This window comes from Mobula hypostoma, chromosome 1 (assembly GCF_963921235.1).
Source record: "Mobula hypostoma chromosome 1, sMobHyp1.1, whole genome shotgun sequence".
NCBI classification, from domain to species: Eukaryota; Metazoa; Chordata; class Chondrichthyes; order Myliobatiformes; family Myliobatidae; genus Mobula; species Mobula hypostoma.
The window spans coordinates 180,962,802-180,980,779 of NC_086097.1; the positions used below are offsets into that span (position 1 = coordinate 180,962,802).

General features: G+C 41.5%; 2 protein-coding genes across 6 annotated transcripts in view; one reads left to right on the plus strand and one right to left on the minus strand.

The window, feature by feature from the left end:
- Positions 1-5,931, minus strand: part of abcf2a (ATP-binding cassette, sub-family F (GCN20), member 2a) — a 66,545-nt gene extending 60,614 nt beyond the window's left edge. The window contains exon 1 of one of the 5 annotated variants that reach the window (XM_063060989.1): positions 5,845-5,931. The gene's annotated coding sequence lies outside the window, so the exon portion shown is untranslated. Of the gene's footprint in view, positions 1-2,505; positions 2,691-5,844 lie in introns of those variants that run through there. The other 4 variants (XM_063060973.1, XM_063061018.1, XM_063060982.1 and 1 more) reach the window with 4 other exon arrangements.
- LOC134347911 (protein lifeguard 2-like) overlaps positions 2,538-17,978 on the plus strand; it is a 50,854-nt gene continuing 35,413 nt past the window's right edge. Inside the window, exons 1-4 of the mRNA XM_063050562.1 lie at positions 2,538-2,702; positions 5,957-6,068; positions 16,107-16,240; positions 16,535-16,599. Coding sequence (XP_062906632.1) covers positions 2,538-2,702; positions 5,957-6,068; positions 16,107-16,240; positions 16,535-16,599 — 476 coding nt within the window. The remainder of the gene's footprint in view (positions 2,703-5,956; positions 6,069-16,106; positions 16,241-16,534; positions 16,600-17,978) is intronic.

Sequence of the window (17,978 nt, forward strand, 5' to 3'; positions counted from 1 at the left end):
TTTTACAAGTGACAGGGCACAAAGTGGTATAGTCCAGATGGCCGAGAGTCAGTGGATGGAGGCAAGGTTGATAAACCTGTTCATTAGCCAAGATACTAGCCATGGTAAAACTATTACAGAAAATACATCTTGAACTTTAAAATAAATGAAACATAATTGTGTACACTGATGAATGGGCATCTATGTAGATTGTGTGTACTGCACGACTTAACTGACAAGTCTACAGTTGAGTCACCTTAAGCAAAAATTAAGCTATCACATTATATTTTAACAACCTGCACATCTTTGGTCTGAACTTCAAAGGTAATACATCTGCATTATCTAAATTAATTTTCCAATACTTCATCTTTTTTTAAAAAAATATTGGAAAGGTTCCTTGCAAGAAACCAATGCAAGTCAGAGAATGACTTGCAGCTTGTCCAACTAATAAAAATCAGTCCTATTATAAACAAAGCCTAAATATTTACACTGCAAAATCTGGAAATTGCAAGACTCAGTTAATACAGTGACCAAATTTAAAAATGTTGTGATTACATGAAAAAATTATAGAATTAGAACTTTTTAAAATTTCTTACATCCATTTCACAACATGAGGACTAAAAATCTTTATGTACAAGCAATAAGGAAGGGAAATACTGCCCAAACGCAAAGACTGTACCCATAATTATTTTGCAACAACGTATGCAGTCATATGTATGTGTACACATGTAAATCACAACATTCTATACCACGATAGAGACAACTACTTTCAATATTCAGTGAGTGGATATGCTAAAATAAACTGTTCCCATTGGAGGCGTCAAGAAATAGGAACAACTTGTCTTTCAGGTATGGTAAATCTTGTACACCTTATTTTTAAGGTAACTTTTTTTAATCCTTTCTTCCTTCTCTTCTAATATTTATATTATCTGTGCACTTGTAATGCTACTGTGACACTGTAATCCCTTTGGATCAATTAAGTATCTGTCCCACTGATCTCCCTCCTGGCACCTATCCTTGTAAGCGGAACAAGTGCTACACATGCCCTTACACTTCTTACTTTACCACCATTCAGGGCCCCAGACAGTCCTTCCAGGTGAGGCGACACTTCATCTGTGAGTCGGCTGGGGTGATATACTGTGTCCGGTGTTCCCCATGTGGCCTTCTATATATCAGCGAGACCAGACACAGACTGGGAGATCGTTTTGCTGAACACCTACGCTCTGTCCGCCAGAGAAAGCAGGATCTCCCAGTGGCCACACATTTTAATTCCACATCCCATTCCCATTCTGATATGTCTATCCACGGCCTCCTCTACTGTAAAGATGAAGCCACACGCAGGTTGGAGGAACAATACCTTATATTCCGTCTGGGTAGCCTCCAATCTGATGGCATGAACATTGACTTCTCTAACTTCCACTAATGCCCCACCTCCCCCTCGCACCCCATCCGTTATTTATTTATATAGACACATTCTTTCTCTCTCTCTCCTTTTTCTCCCTCTGTCCCTCTGACTATACCCCTTGCCCATCCACTGCCCCCCCCCACTGTCTTTCTTCCCTGATCTCCTGTCCCATGATCCTCTCGTATCCCTTTTGCTTATCACCTGTCCGGCTCTTGGCTCCATCCCTCCCCCTCCTGTCTTCTCCTATCATTTTGGATCTCCCCCTCCTCTTCCCACTTTCAAATCTCTTACTAGTTCTTCCTTCAGTTAGTCCTGACGAAGGGTCTCGGCCGGAAACGTCGACTGTACCTCTTCCTACAGATGCTGCCCGGCCTGCTGCGTTCACCAGCAACTTTGATGTGTGTTGCTTGAATTTCCAGCATCTGTAGAATTCCTCGTGTTTACATGTCTAATCTTCTGCTCTACCTTACTAACATTCTTTCCTCATCCTCCTCATGAATTAAAAACCTATGTTGCAGGAATAGCCCACACGTACCTGCTCTATCATAAATAAGAACACAATAATCACTAAACTCAGTACCGATCTCCTATACTAACTCTTTGATACTCTGAGGATCACTCAGCGAGCCCTCCACCGGATGGCAAAGTTTCATCACCCTCTGACCAAGCAAATACTCCACAGAGGGCCCACCATAAAGAGACAAAGGAGGCCAAATGGCTGCGTCTACTGTGGGTTGCACGAGGTCACTGCAACCAATAGGTTATAATCAGCAACAGGTCAAAATGTTCTGAGAGTCGGGTCGGGGACGGCCCTCTCTTTTACCCCCCACCCGCAAACAACAGCGCTGGCAGGGCGGCGCTCCCTCAGTGCTGCAATGGTAGTATCCCAGAGCTAAGGAGCACCCGGAGAAGGCATATACCGCATCAACCCTCCATCCATCCATCCAAAGCCTGGAATCCCCGGGAGCCCGGGAAGCCGTGGCAGGCCCAAAGCCATAACAGACCGTCCAGGCCTGTGCCCCACAGCCGCGCCGGCACTTTCACCCCCCACCCCCAACACATTCAGTGGCGGATGTCACTGACTGAATACATTCACATCAATAAAATCCTTGATACTTAACTAAACATCCCACCCGGTCCGAATGGCGATTTCATGATAAGCTGCCGAGCGCCTCCTCACCTGAGGTCGGTGCCTGCCCGCCTGCTCTCTCCTTACCGTCGCTCCCGTCAGAGAAAACCGCGTGCCCACCGGCTTCTGCTTCTCGTCAACGACGCACTGCAAAACGCAACCGGCGCCGCGCTTGGTCCTCTGGGATTTGTAGTTTATTCCCTTTTTCCGGCCTCCTTGCAGTTGGGGGGGCGAGATCACCAAAGGCACTGCACTTCCCACTGAGCATTGCGTGGCGCAGCCCTCTTCGCATTGCCTAGCTGCGAGCCGGTGCTATTTGGAGTTCCCCAGATAATACCGCTCCTCTCTAAGCCTTCTGGGATTTGTAGTTCAACATGGGAGACTTGATAGTTTCTCAAGTATTTGCTGTACTATAGTTCCTATATTGGTAATTACATTTCTGGCGTCTTCCCCTTCCTTTCCAGTCATGAAGAAGGGCCTCGGCTAGAAACGTCGCCAGTTTATTCATTTCCATAGATGCTGCCTGACCTGCTGAGTTCCTCCAGCATTTCGTGTGTGTTGCTTTACATTTCCCATAATTCTTACTCTTCTTGGTGTTAAGTTTAATGGCGGTTGGCAGACCAACATGACATACATAACTGCTACCTGCTGAGTTGGGAGTGTGGAGCAAAGAAACAGGAACTATACCCACTAAATTCCATCCCCAAAAAACTCATAATAGCAAAAAGCCTACTGTTTTTCAGAGTCAAATACGCACTTGCAATCATTATGGTGACAGTGATATCCTAACAAATTTTCCATGTTAAACTGCATCTGTCCTAAAGATCCCAATTTAGCAATTAGATGTTTCCTTTGCACCTCATAGGAACTACATTTAAACAATATATGCTGCACCATTTCTTGACAAGTGCACTCCCTACAGATGCCAGTATCATGCAAATTAATTCTGAACGGGGAATTATTCAAGCTAGTATGTAAAAATGTAAGTATTATCTTATTCCCTCCTTTTATATCCATCTCTCAGTTGAGTTCCCACCATCCTCTGAATTTTATATAAATGCCATCCTTTCTTTTCCTTATCCCAACTTTAATGCCACAGTGAATGAATCGACTTATTAAATACAGTATGGCTTTCATGTCCCCCTTGTGCAAAGGCACCAGTACATTTATATCCTTAACTTGAGCGATTGCTTGGCAAGAATGTCTGCCACCTTCAACCCCTATATGGGCAGGAACCCTTATGAAATGTATACAGAGGACTAGAGCCTCAACCCATGTCCAATCTCAAGAAGAATGTTTGGCCTACAATTTGAAGCACCTATTGAAATAGATGTCCAGACGGAGAATGAATCAGAGCATAGAAGTACATAATTAAGGCATACTTCTTCGATTCATTCCAACGCTAAAATGATAGCAACCATCTCAGATGTGAATACTGATACTTTGTCTGATAATCTTTTCTTAATAGTCAGCTGAAACTTTGGAACATGAACAGAAACACCCGGGTGACCTGTCACTGGATATTTTGCACCATCTGTGTAGATGTATAAGAATCCATACAATCTCCCTTGTATATAATGCTGAACTTCCTGTGTCGCTGATAAACAATCACTCCTCATCTTGATATTTTCCTGAAGGCCAAAATCAACCACAGGCAAAGGGAAAAAACATAGAGGCGTGACAGAAAATGGTACACAGGAACCATAATCCACATTAAACAACCCAAGATTTTGTGCCAATTCATTTCCCATCCACTCAAAACTGAAGACCTTACGAACACAATGCTCCCAACACTCTACTCATGTTACCAATATTGGATGACCAACTTTATGTCCTCTTACTTTAACCCAATAAACTATTGCTAACCGTAACCTATATAGATGTAAAAGTACTTCACCCATTTCTACCAGTAATGCCGAAATTGGGAGTGGTTTAATAGCACCACAACATAATCTTAATGCTTGAGCTTCAACTTTATCTTGGAGTTTTAAGACTGCTGGTCGGGCTGGCCCATAAGGAACACATTCATAATCAAAGACAGATTTGATTAAAGCAACATAGATTTGTTTAAGTAACCTACCACACACATCACAATCACACTCAACTGAGCACCTGGGCACAGTACGAGCTTTTTTACACTCCTCTAGAATTTTATTCACATGGATCTTCTATGTTAACCTTGTGTCCATCCACATACCTAAAACTTAATCACTGACTTGTGTTTAAGAGATTTACCATACAACTTGAGATCATTCGTGGGTGTAATGTTCCTTTTAGAAAAATAAACAACTTGAGTCTTTGCAACAGAAAATTTAAACACCCCCCATGACCCCATTCCTCTACTTTATTAACAGCTGCCTGCATTTTCCTAGTTCTATAATTTTTATTCCTGCCTCTCTTCCACATTTGGGAAAATCATTTGGGAAGATTTGGAAATATCTGAACCAATACTTTTAAAACTATTATGAATCATAATATTAAAAAGGAGTGGGCTACACACACTCCCCCGTAGTCTCCCTTTGTCTAACTCATATTCCTTAGAGAATGTTGTTCTCACCCTAATTTATCACATTTTAAAAAAATCTTAAGTCCAACTGAACATTCTACCACCTATTCCCATCTTTTCCAGTTTAAGCAGCAATCCTTGAGTCCATAACATAACAACTGTCCAGCTCTTGGCTCCATCCCTCCCCCTCCTGTCTTTTCCTATCATTCTGGATCTCCCCCTCCCCCTCTCCCTCCCACTCCCACTTTCAAATCTCTTACTAGCTCTTCTTTCAGTTAGTCCTGACGAAGGGTCTCGACCCGAAACGTCGACTGTACCTCTTCCTTGAGATGCTGCCTGGCCTGCTGCGTTCACCAGCAACTTTTATGTGTTGCTTGAAATTCCAGCATCTGGAGATTTCCTCGTGTTTGCGTCCATAACATACCATAAGCTTTCTCTACATCAAAGAAAACTGCGACCACTTATTATTTATTAATTTCACAAATATCAACTTCCCAATTTACATTTCCCCAAATTCCTAAAATGTAGCTAAGTTATGTAAATCTGCTTGTGAATTTACACAGGAGGATGGGGGGGGGGAAGAAGTATTTTATACTTTGAAATTAATCATGAATGACAACACGTAGCGATATTCTGATACAAAACTTGGGTGCTCCGGTTTCCAACCATCCAAAGGTTGGTAGGTTAATGGTCATTGTAAATTATCCCGTGATTAGGCTAGGGCTAAATCGGGGGATTGCTGGGCGGCGCGGCTCGAAAAGCCTATTCTGCGCTGTATCTCAATAAATAATAATAAAATATAAAGACCCAAGAAAATACTCCTACCCACTGCGGATCACGTTGCACTCTGGGAGTTACAAGAGCCGGCGACTTGTCGTCAGCCAGCGCCATTCATGATCAGTGGCATTAACGTCACGCTCCGCGTGCTGAACTACAGTACCCAGGGTGCCGTGCTGTTGCCCGGGTAACGGAGTACTGTCGTGGGCTTTCCAACGGCCGTGGGCGGGTGCGTAAAAGCAGCGGAGCCTTTCGGTTAGCGAAGTCTCCCGGTAAGTGGATAGGGAACCGGATTCAGGGTCCCGTCCCCTCATCCTGGGGGCCTTCAGCTCTCCCATTGAATCTCTGTTCCTGATCCCCGACCCATTCATTCCTTACTCCTAACCTCTCAGCTCGTCATCCCTAAGCCATTGACCCTTCACCCTGACTTCAACCATTTACCCCGTCTCTGATCCGTGAACCATTAACCTCTTGCGCTTAACCCGAACCCTTCAGCCCCGCCCTTGATCCCCAAGCCACTTGACCCCTTACTCACGTTCACTCACCACCTCATCCCTGACCCAGTTCCTTATCAAGGTGTTGCAGTTAAAACTTTCCACTCAGTGTCAGTAAGACCAAGGAATTGATTGTGGACCTCAGGAAGGTGAAGTCGAGGGAATACTTTCTTTCTTTTTAAATCTTTTTATTGAATAAGTATACAAAAAGGTAAGCCATATAAACATTAATACAATGTTAAAATATAATAAAATTCCAGAAGGTATCAATACCAAAAAAAAATACTACAAACAATGTAATTTAAACATAAGAAACCAAGATAACATAATAGTATACTAAATTTTATATATATCAATAGAAAAAAAGAAAAAAAAACCCCAAAAAAACCCACTGTGCAACTAACTAAAAGCAAAGCAAAGCAATGGGCTAACTTGAAACCAAACAGAGTTAAACTTAAAATCACATCCTCAATCCCGACCTCCATTAAAAACAGTGAAAAAAAAACAAGAAGGGTATATATTACATTAAATGAAAATATCGAATAAAAGGTCCCCAAATCTGTTCAAATTTAAATGAAGAATCATAAAGGTTACTTCTAATTTTCTCCAGATTCAAACATAAAATCGTCTGAGAGAACCAAAAAAAGGTAGTTGGAGCATTAAGCTCTTTCCAATGTTGTAAAATACATCTTTTCGCCATTAAAGTAAGAAGTGCAATCATTCTACGGGCTGAAGGGGAAAGATTACTAGAAATTTTAGGTAGTCCAAAGATAGCAGTAATAGGGTGAGGAGAGATATCTATATTTAATACCTTAGAAATAATATTAAAAATATCTCTCCAAAAAGTTTCCAAAGTAGGGCAAGACCAAAACATATGAGTTAAAGAGGCTATCTGCCCCGAACATCTATCACAAAAAGGATTAATATGCGAGTAAAAACGCGCTAACTTATCTTTGGACATATGTGCTCTATGAACCACTTTAAATTGAATTAGGGAATGTTTAGCACAAATAGAGGAAGTATTAACTAATTGTAAAATCTGCCCCCAATCATCCACAGAAATGGTAAGCCCCAATAAGTCGAGGGAATACTGTACACACTGGTCCTCATCGAGGGATCAGAAGTGAGCAGTTTCAAGTTCCTGTGTGTCAACGTCTCTGAAGATCTACCCTGGGTCAAACATACTTACACAGTAGGCACGCCAGTGGCTATATTTCATTTGGAGTTTGAGGAGAGTAGGCACATCATCAAAGCTACAAATTTCTACAGATGTACCATGCAGAGCATTCTAACTGGTTGTATCACTGTGTGGTATGGAGAGGCCACTGCACAGGATCAAAAAAATGTTGAAGAAAGTTGTAAACTCAGCCAGCTCCATCACGGGCACCAGCCTCCCGAAGGCCTAAGGACATGTCATAGTTGTGGTCTCTTTTAGGGTTTGTCAACTACTATAACAGGTTCCTGCCAAACCTGGCTATGGTGCTCCACCCCTTGAACTCTTCACTCTCCATTGAGCATTGCAGAACTGTCTTCCTAACCATTGGATCTCATCCACCCAGTCCATCAGAGCTGGCTTTGCATGCTAGGGCAGGCATGTCTCTGTTTCATTGGGGTATGAGGCTGCTCTGTGTGCATGTATGATTAAGCATGTGTGTTATGCAGCAAGAGTATATTGCAATACATAATAAAAACAAAAAAACAGTTAAGTATATAGATTTATAAAGTTAAATTAACTTGGTGCAAAAAGAGAAAAATTGCATATATGTAAGTACATTTTTATATGATTGTTTATGTGTGTGTGTGTATATATATGTGTGTGTGTATACGCACACCACTGGAACCCAAATACACCCCTCTAAAGTCTGGAGAAGTCCTGTCAGAAGTGGTCTCAATTTAAGAGTTGCTGCCAAAAAGTCATTCCTCCAAAGTATAACAAAGTCAAGAGATTCACCTGTGCACAAAAACACACAAGGACTGGGGTGCCAAACAATAGCAACAAGTGCTCCGGACTGACAAGTCAAAATCTGACATTTTCGGCTCAAGCTGTTTGTCCGTAGAAGAACACTAAAAGGATGAGTACCTGTAGCCAACAGTGAGGGAAAGCACACGTTCCCTGCAGTTTTGTGGCTACATTTCTGTAAATGGTGTTGGTGATATGATCAGAATTTATGGAATTCTCATTGCTGAGAAGTACAAGCAGATTCTCATTCAACACACAATAGCATCAGGGAGGTGTCTGATTTGGTACCAACTTCATGCTGCAGCAGGATAATGACCACAAACACAAGGCCACAGTCACAAAGAACTATCTTCAGCAAAAAGAAAAACGAGCCCTGCAGCAGATGGTATGTCCTCGACAGAGTCCTGCTCTCAACATCAACAAGGCTGTCTGGAATTATCTGGAGAGACTGAAGCGACAGACAAGGTCTGCAGAAGAACTGTTGCAAGTTCTCCAAAATGCTTGGAACAACCTACCAGCCAATTTTCTTATAAAACTGCACAACCGTGTACCCAAGGGAATTGATGCAGTTCTAAAGGCAAAGGGTGGTTACGCAAATTATTGATTTGATTTAGTTTTTAACTATTTACAGCTCTTTAGAGTATTTTTTTAATATTTAGAACTTGTCATTATTTTTGAAAGCTTCTTCACTTTACATAATTGTTTTACAGGTGCCTAAGACTCCTGCACAGTACTGTGTGTATGTATTGGTACTGTATACTGTATTACACTGTACTGCTGACACAAAACAAAAATGACTTTCATAACAAAGTGATGATAAACGTGATTGTAATATGGGTGTTTGTTGTCGACAGAGTGAGAAGGGGGCAGGGGAGGGGAAGGCGAATCATGGTTGGGAAAAGGGAAGGGAGAGGGAAGGGAGTAAGGAGCACCAGAGAAACATTCTGTAATGATCAGTAAACCATTGTTTGGAATCAAGTGGCCTTGCCTGGTGTCTCAGGACCAGGTGTCTGCATCCACACTACTCTCCACTCCTGGCACTCCTTCTCCACCACCTGTCCTCTACCTCTCTTGGGGCACTTCACCAACATCCTTTGCACCTGTATATATAGACTTGGGTCCCATTCCCAAGGTATCTCATTATATAGATGCAATATTCCAAAATCTGAAATCCAAAATGCTTCTGGCCCCAAGTATTTCAGATCAGGGGTGCTCGACCTGTATGTATGTACATATATATGTACCCCCTCATTCTGCCACCTTGTCTTCCTCCCATCTATACTCTTCTCAATCTTTTTCCCATGACATCAAGCTATTGATATTGATGGATTGTCATTAATCTGAAATCAACAGTTGCTTTTCCCAGTCCTCACATTCTGCCTAACAATGTTATTGTGATGGACATAGGTAACACCCAAAGAATTAAGGGCATACTGTACATGAATTATGTACACTGTGACAACCAAAAGTAAGATGTCATAAAGAGTAATGAAGTAAATGACTCTGTGCATACATATATTGATGTTATACTTGTGAGACTAAGATAAGATGGTCTGTCTATCCTATTTTGTTATTCAGTAGGATCACGGCTGATCATTGCCACAAGTCCTCTTTCCCATCTAACCCCACACCCTCTAAAAACAACATTCTGAAGCTGGATATCTGAAATAAACCTGTTTGGAGGTTGTTCACTTAAAATGGTTCACTTTACCTTATTTCCTCTAGATTCCTGAATGTACAAAAATCTGTCTGTCACAGCCTTGAATTGGTAAATTGGTTTATTATGTGCTGAGGTACAGTGGAAAACTTCTCGTGCATGCCGTTCATACAGACCAGTTCATTACAGAATACATTGAGATAGTTCAAGATAAAACGGTAGCAAAAGGTAAAATGTTATCATTACAGAGAAAATGTAGTGCAGTTAGACAATAAGGTGCTAGGTCATAACAAGTTAGATTGTGAGGTCAAGAGTCCATTTTAGCATACTAGGGAACTGTTCAATAGTTTTATAACAGTAGGGTAGAAGCTGTTCTTGAGCCTATTAGTGCATGCTTTCAAGCTTTTGTATCTTTTGCCCAATGCGACAGGAAAAGACCTGGGTGGGTGGAGGAAGGGGTCTTAGATTATGCTGATTACTTCACTGAGACGGCAAGAAGTGTAGACAGAGTCCACAGAAGGGAGGTTAGTTTCTGTCACATGGTGAGCTGTGTCCACAACTCTGCAGTTTCTTGCAGTCATAGGCAGACCAGTTGTCTTACCAATTTGTGATACCATGAGGACCATGGAAATAAAAAAAATCAAAGATTTACAACTTTTACATTTAAAAAAATCTCAACTCACGATAACATGATACCTCTTCTTTAGGTTATCCAATTAAAAGAGACAACCTCTCTATATCACCTGTCAATTCCTTTAACATGCTTTTTATCTCTGATATCACCTATAATTTTTTAAATTCCAGTGTGTATAGGTTATTCATTACCAGTCTCTCTTTGCAGGACAAACATTGCAGAAATCAGCTCAGTAAATCTGCATTACAACAGCTCCCAAAACAACACCTCTTGTTATGTACTGAGTGTTATAGTATGGAGATGCAGAAGTGAAAGCAGGGTCATAGAACAGAATAAGACCATAAGATTACCTTTCCATCAAGGCTAATTTTATTATCCCTCTCAACCCCCATTCTCCTGCCTTCTTAAGATCTTGAAGGAGATGGACTGAGCAAATGCCATGCTATTGGAGGGACTATTCTAAGTGAGATCTTCACAGTTGAAGTTTCCATCTTTTAGATATGATATAAACCTGATACTAAAGATCACAGGGTGCTGTACTGGTATTGATATTGGCTTATTATTGTTACATGTACCAAGATACAGTGAAAGCTTGTCTTGCATACTGTCTGTACATATCAAATCATTACTGATGTGCATTGGGATTAAAACAAAGTGGAAAACAATAGCAATGCAGAATAAAGTGTAAAGCTACCAAAAAAAGTGCAGTGCAGGTAAACAATAAAGTGCAAGATCATAACAATTGTGAGGCCAGGAGTCCATTGTATTGTACAAGAGGACAGCTGAAGAGTTTGATAACAGTGGGGTAGAAGCTGTCCTTGAGCCTGCAGGTACATGCTTTCAGGTTTTTGTATCTTCTGCTTGATGGGACGGGGAGAAGAGGGAATGATTGGGTTGGGTGGAGTAGTATGCTGACTGCTTTACTGAGGTAGTGAGGTATAGACGAGTCCATAGAGGAGAGGTTGATTCCTGTGATTTGTTGAGCTGCGTCCACAACTCTCTGCAGTTTCTTGTGGTTGCATGCAGAGCAGTGGCCATACCAATCCTGATCATCATCATAGTTTATCACACTAGGCAGCCAGCCACTCTATTGTTGTTTGGTTGGTGTTGAGCAGGACAGTGTCAGCTAAATCAGGTGAGAGTGGGCAGTTGTGCAGAACGTGTTCAATATTCATTGCTATGCATAGGTCATCTGCATAGAAATACCTGTGTGTATTAGGAAAGGTTGGTTGGTTATTTGTGTAAACATTAAATAGTAGAGGTGCCAGGACCGATCCCTGTGGTAGTCTGTTCTTTTGTGGATGCCACCTACTCTTAATTCCATTCATTTTTACGTAAAATCTGCGATTTTCTAGGAGGCTTCTTATTACTTTAACTGTGATTTCATTCTTTAACATTTTAGATAACTTCAGTAGAAGGCCTCTGTGATTCACAATGTCGTATGCTGCTGTTAATTCAACAAATACTGCCCCTGTATTTTGTCGCATTTCAAAGCCATCCTCAATATACTGGGTTAAGTTCAATACCTGACCACAGCAGGAGTGGCCTGGCCTGAACCCGGCTTGATCTGGTGTTAGGAGACCTTCGACCAAGAGGGATATTCTTTTCAGTATGAGTCTCTCGTAGAGTTTATAGAGGGTGCAGAGCAAGGAAATAGGTCTATAATTTTTAGGAATGTTGGGGTCTTTATTGGGTTTTAGGAGAGCAACAACTTTGGCTCTTCTCCACTTCTTAGGTATTTTTAATGATCTTTCGCAACAGTTAAAAAGCGACAGAAGCCAGTGGAGTGCTTTAGATCCAAGATGTTTAAGGAATTCAATAAGAATCCCATTTATGCCAGCAGCTTTCTTGGATTTTAGCTGTGATACTTCATCCTTTAATTCTTCTAGGGTGAGAGGTGGGAAGTTGTTAATCCCGTTAGAGAGAGCTGACTCCATCTCCTGATGTTGCTTTTTCTTTCGCCTCCGTTCCTTGTTAGGTCAGGAATGCTCACGCTGTGACCCTGTTAATCCGAAAGGAGACCAATCCTGCCAGACCAAGAGATCCAGTGGGTGGTAAAAGGATGAACCCTCGGCCCACTGGAAATCATGAAAATCATTAGCCACAACATCGAAGGCTTCAGCCAAAGTAAAGCAGAAATCCTGGCAAACTTAAAACCGGACATCTTGTGCATACAAGAAACTCATAGGCTGAACACCCAACCCTATGTGCCAGGAATGCACTTGGCTATTGACACCCCTAGCCAAATTTATGGAAGTGCAATCTTTGTTAAAGATAAATCTATAGTAATGAGCACAGCAAACATCCAAGCTGGCTCAATGGAACTTCTGAAGGTTGAAACCAATCCAGATGAAGAAATAGGAGAACACAATATTTATTTTCCAACCAACTGTCACATCGTGTTGTATGTGGGATCTTGATTAGTTGTCATGTTTCCAAGTTACTACAATGATCACACTTTGTAAAGTACTTAATTAGTTGTCATGTAAGTTACCAAACAATATACAATGCTTTGCTTCAAAAAGTTGAGCAACTTGCCAAAGTGAATTTCTGTTTTTCTTTCCTAGCATACTGGTATCCCACTAAAAAGCCAATGACTATTGAATCATGCAACTTCCTTCAGTAAGACCAAGCGACAATGAAACAATTGCAAGTAGAGAGCATCCAATCACAGGCCACCAACCAATGTTCACTGGCAGGCAGTCTTACCCCATGCAACAGCCCTACTCCCTACAGCAGCCGTATCCAGGCCAGCAGCCAATGAGTCAGCCTCCAAACTGGGTATTTGCACAACCTGGCCTCTGTAAGTATTTGTTCTCAGCAAACAAAAAATAGAGAACTGCCGGTACTGGGAATCTGAGATTAAAAAAAGGAAAATACTCAACTGGGCAGACAACATCAGTGCAGAGAGCTAGAGAGTTCTGATGAAAGGTCACTGACTTGAAATGATAACCCTGTTTCTTACATCACAGATACTGTCTTAACCTGCTAATTATTTTCAACATTTTGTATTTTTATTATGCAATTGCAGAACTTGCCTATACTGTCGGAAAGTGAACCACCAGTCCATTGCAAAACTGAGAATAACAGTTTAGTACGAAATGATCCCTGCAAATCGGCTGTATGTACATAGCAGGATGTGATCTGGAATGCATTTCCTGGAAAGATAATGAAGCAAAGGATCATTGGTAGATAATTGGAGAGAAAATTTTCAACAGCTTTTGAGAAAGACAAGCCTCTAATCACTTTCCATAGCATTGCCAGGCCACAGACTCTATAAAGACTTTCCATATCTAGAAGTCACAAATCATGAGTGTGATTGAATACTTGTCTGGATGAGAGCATCTCCTATAGCACTAGATCAAAGCAATCGACTTAATTGCCATTCCATCTGCGACCCTAAGCATTTGCTCAGTCCACCACAGGCACACCCTGGCTTCAGGATTATTCCCCAAAACCTCCTTGACAGCACCTTTCAAAAGTCTGACCTCTATCACCTTGAAGCTGAGAATAAATAGCACAGGTTCCCCCCAAGTTGCACAGTATCCTGACTTGGAAATACAGTGCCTATAAAAAGTATTCACCACCACCCCTACACCCCAGAAGTTTTCATGTTGTACTGTTCTACAACATTGAATTACAGTGGATTTAATTTGGCTTTTTTTGACACTGATTAACAGAAAAATACTCTTTTGTGTCAAAGGGAAAATAGATCTCTACAAAGTGATCTAAATTACAAATATAAAAATAAAATAATTGATTGCATAAGTATTCACCCCCTTTGTCAGTATTTAGTCAATGTATCTTAGGCAGAAATTACAGCCTTGAGTCTGTGTGGATCCATCTCAACCAGCTTTGCACAATTGGACACTGCAATTTTTCCCCAGTCTTCATTACCAAACTGTTCAAGCTCTGTCAGATTGCTTGGGGATCATGAGTGAACTGCCCTTTTCAAGTCCAGCCACAAATTCTCAATTCAGAGTTCTGGACTCTGACTTGGCCACAGCAGGACATTAACTTTGTTGTTTTTAAGCCATTTGTATGTAGCTTTGGCTTTATGCTTGGGGTCATTGTCTTGCTGGAAAACAAATCTTGTCCCAAGTCACCACTCTCTTGCAGACTGCATCAGGTTTTCCTCCAGGATTTCCCTGTATTTTGCTGCATTTATTTTACCCTCTACCTTCATAAACCTTCCAGGGCCTGCAACAGTGAAGCACCCCCACAACATGATGCTGCCACCACCGTGCTTCATGTAGGGATGATGTGTTTTTGCTGATGTGCAGTGTTTGGCTTATGCCAAACATAACGTTTAGTCTGATGGCCAAAAAGCTCAATTTTGGTTTCATCAGACCATAGAATCTTCTTCCAGCTGACTTCAGAGTCTCCCACATGCCTTCTGGCAAACTCTACCCAAGATTTCATGTGAGTGTTTTTTCAACAGTGGCTTTCTGTTTGACACTTTCCCATAAAGTTGTGACTGGTGAAGCACCCGGGCAACAGTTGTATCTCAGTCTCTCCCATCTCAGCCACTGATGCTTATAGCTCCTCCAGAGTTCTCTTGGTGGCCTCCATCACTAGTCCCCTTCTTGCACAATCACTCAGTTTTTGTAGACTGTCTGCTCTAGGCAGATTTACAGCTGTGCCATATCCTTTCCATTTCTTAATGACTGACTTAACTGTACTCCAAGGGATATTCAGTGACTTGGAAAATTTCTTGTATCCATCTCCTGACTTGTGCTTTTCAATAACCTTTTTGTGGGGTTTCTTGGAGTGTTCTTTTGTCTTCATAGTGTAGTTTTTGCCAGGATACTGACTCACCAGCAGTTGGATCTTCCAGAGACAGGTGTCGTTTTACTGCAATCAGTTGAAACACCTTGAATGTACACTAGTGATCTCCATTTAGCTAATTATGTTACTTCTAAAACTAATTGGCTAAACCACTGATGATTTGGTGCATCATATTAAAAGGGATGAATACTTAAGCAATCAATTATTTTGTGTTTGTAATTAATTTACATCACTTTGTAGAGATTTGTTTTCACTTTGACATGTCTTTTTTCCATTGATCAGTGTTAAAAAAGCCAAATTACATCCACTGTGATTCAACATTGCAAAACAATAAAACATGAGAACTTCCAAGCATGTTGAATACTTTTCATAGGCACCGTATATCCCTTTTCATATTCATTCATCATCTAAATCTTGGGACTGCATATTATACAGCTCTTACTGCAGCTACTCTGAAGGCAGCTCATCACCACCTTCTCAAAGGCTGTTAGGGATAGAGACTATGTGTGCATAAATTTGGTTACTAGCTATAGACGAGCATCATTGGTTCTTCATTGTCGCTGGAATGGATAGCACTGTGGGAGAATCTTCACTAGAAGCAGTACAGTTTACCATCACCTTCTCAAAGATGTTAGGGATAAGCAGGACAGACTAGTATCTCAATTCCAGAAAATAAATAACTAAACAAAAATAAAATAACAACCAAAGCACCAAAAATAAATTACAAGCTGGGGTCTAACCAAATACTCAAGAATTTCCTTTTGCTTTGCTATCCAGATCCTGGAAGCAGTTCTGGATATGTGTCAGCCACACTCTCTCCATACTCTCAGCCCAGCAACAGCGAGAGCATAGAGACATCTGCTGCAGAGGCCTGGAACAACCAGATCGTGAGGCACAGGTTTGTACGGAAGGTGAGTTTGTACTTGGGAGACTGCCAGTCTCTGGGTCATAAAGAGTAGACCTTGAAATTCTCTCTGTCAGTCTGTCTCTCTTACTCACATCTTTCTGCCACACAAACATATGCACATATGCTATCACCCTCCCTCAGTTTTTATCTGATTTTCCAATTCCCTGCCTGTCTCTCATTCACTCTCTCAGTCACCAGATCTTGCCTGCCTCCACTGAGGGAAGGAATTGTGGCAGAATATTTATTGTCACAGTATTTATGCCTAGCTGATTTCCTTGGATTCTTGTCTTCCCAACAGGTTTATACCATCTTGATGGTACAGTTACTGACGACTTTTGGAATTGTGGCGTTCTTTATGTTCTGGTAAGTGTCTTCATTCTATTCTTTTACTCATGCGATTTCTGGTGAACCTTACTGTGCGAGGTCGCATTCCCAATCCTACTTCATAAAACTGCACCATTCAGTGAGTGCCCAATCTGGATGAAGATAGGAAGCAAGATCCCAAATCCTGGTAGTAGTACCATTTTGTCTGCTCATCTCAACTGCATCTGTTACTGAATGAATTTTCTCCAGTGCAGGGTGATATACCAGTAATGGTGTTACATATGAATGGTTATCACAGGCGCCTTCTATCACTTCTACGTAAGATTTTGACATGGTATGAGGATGCTTTTGATGCTGGGAAGTTCGAGAACTGGGGGTCAGTTTTGGAAATTTCTTTCTTCAGCGATCTTACAACAGTGCATTGAGGTAATACAAGGGAAAACAATAACAATGCAGGATAGAGTGTTACAGTTCCAGAGAAAGTGCAGAGCAGGCAGACAATAAGGTACAAGGCCATAATGAGGTAGATTGTGAAATCAAGAGCCTATCTTATCATACTATGGAACAGTTCAATAGTCTTATAACAGTGGAATAGAAGCTGTCCTTGACCCTGGTGGTGCATGCTTTACGGATTTTAGATCAAATTGGGGAAAAAGAAAGATCATCCAGTTAAGGACACAGAGAAGCAAGGTGTTCTTCAAAAAGTGACAAAGTGATATTAATCTTCAAAGTCGCCTAGGTGAGCTGATATACAAGGCAATGAAAAGAAACATAAGATGCAGCGAACAATTAGGAAGGAGATTGGTAATCATTTATTTCCAATGAGATGGCGATGTACTTGGATGTAGCTTCTTCTACAGGGTCAACCAAATGTGTTATTGTCTTTTTTAAACATTTTTTATGATCGCAAGACCCTGAAGCCCATTAAGAACTTAAAGTACTGCAGGTCTTACCCCATCAGTGAGTTGCTTGTTGGCAGAGAAACTGAAGGACCACGATGCTGCCTGTGACAGAGACATTGGTGCGTGAAGGAGGTGTGCAGTCCAACAGCGAGTGATTGTCTTAGTCACTTTCCTTGTGATCGCATGACCTATTTGGACATTGGTGGTGTGGAATGCTGCAAGTGCAGTTCACTGGTTTCTTTATGAACAGCAAAGGAGCTGCATGGCCTCAATCATAGCAAGGACTAGGCCTCAACCCACAGTATCGCCTGTTTGTAGTCACCCGGGAGGCGTTGGAGTCAGGCACTCCACAGTGTGGCATAGTGTTCATGCTGGAGCCAGTGCTGCTTCCGGTGTTCTGTCGGCAGAAGACAAGCTATATTGTGTTCGACTGCAGACTACTGCAACATTCATGGACTCAGGAATTTGGACTATATTTTTTTTTGTGTGACTCAATTGCACTACTATCTTACAGTG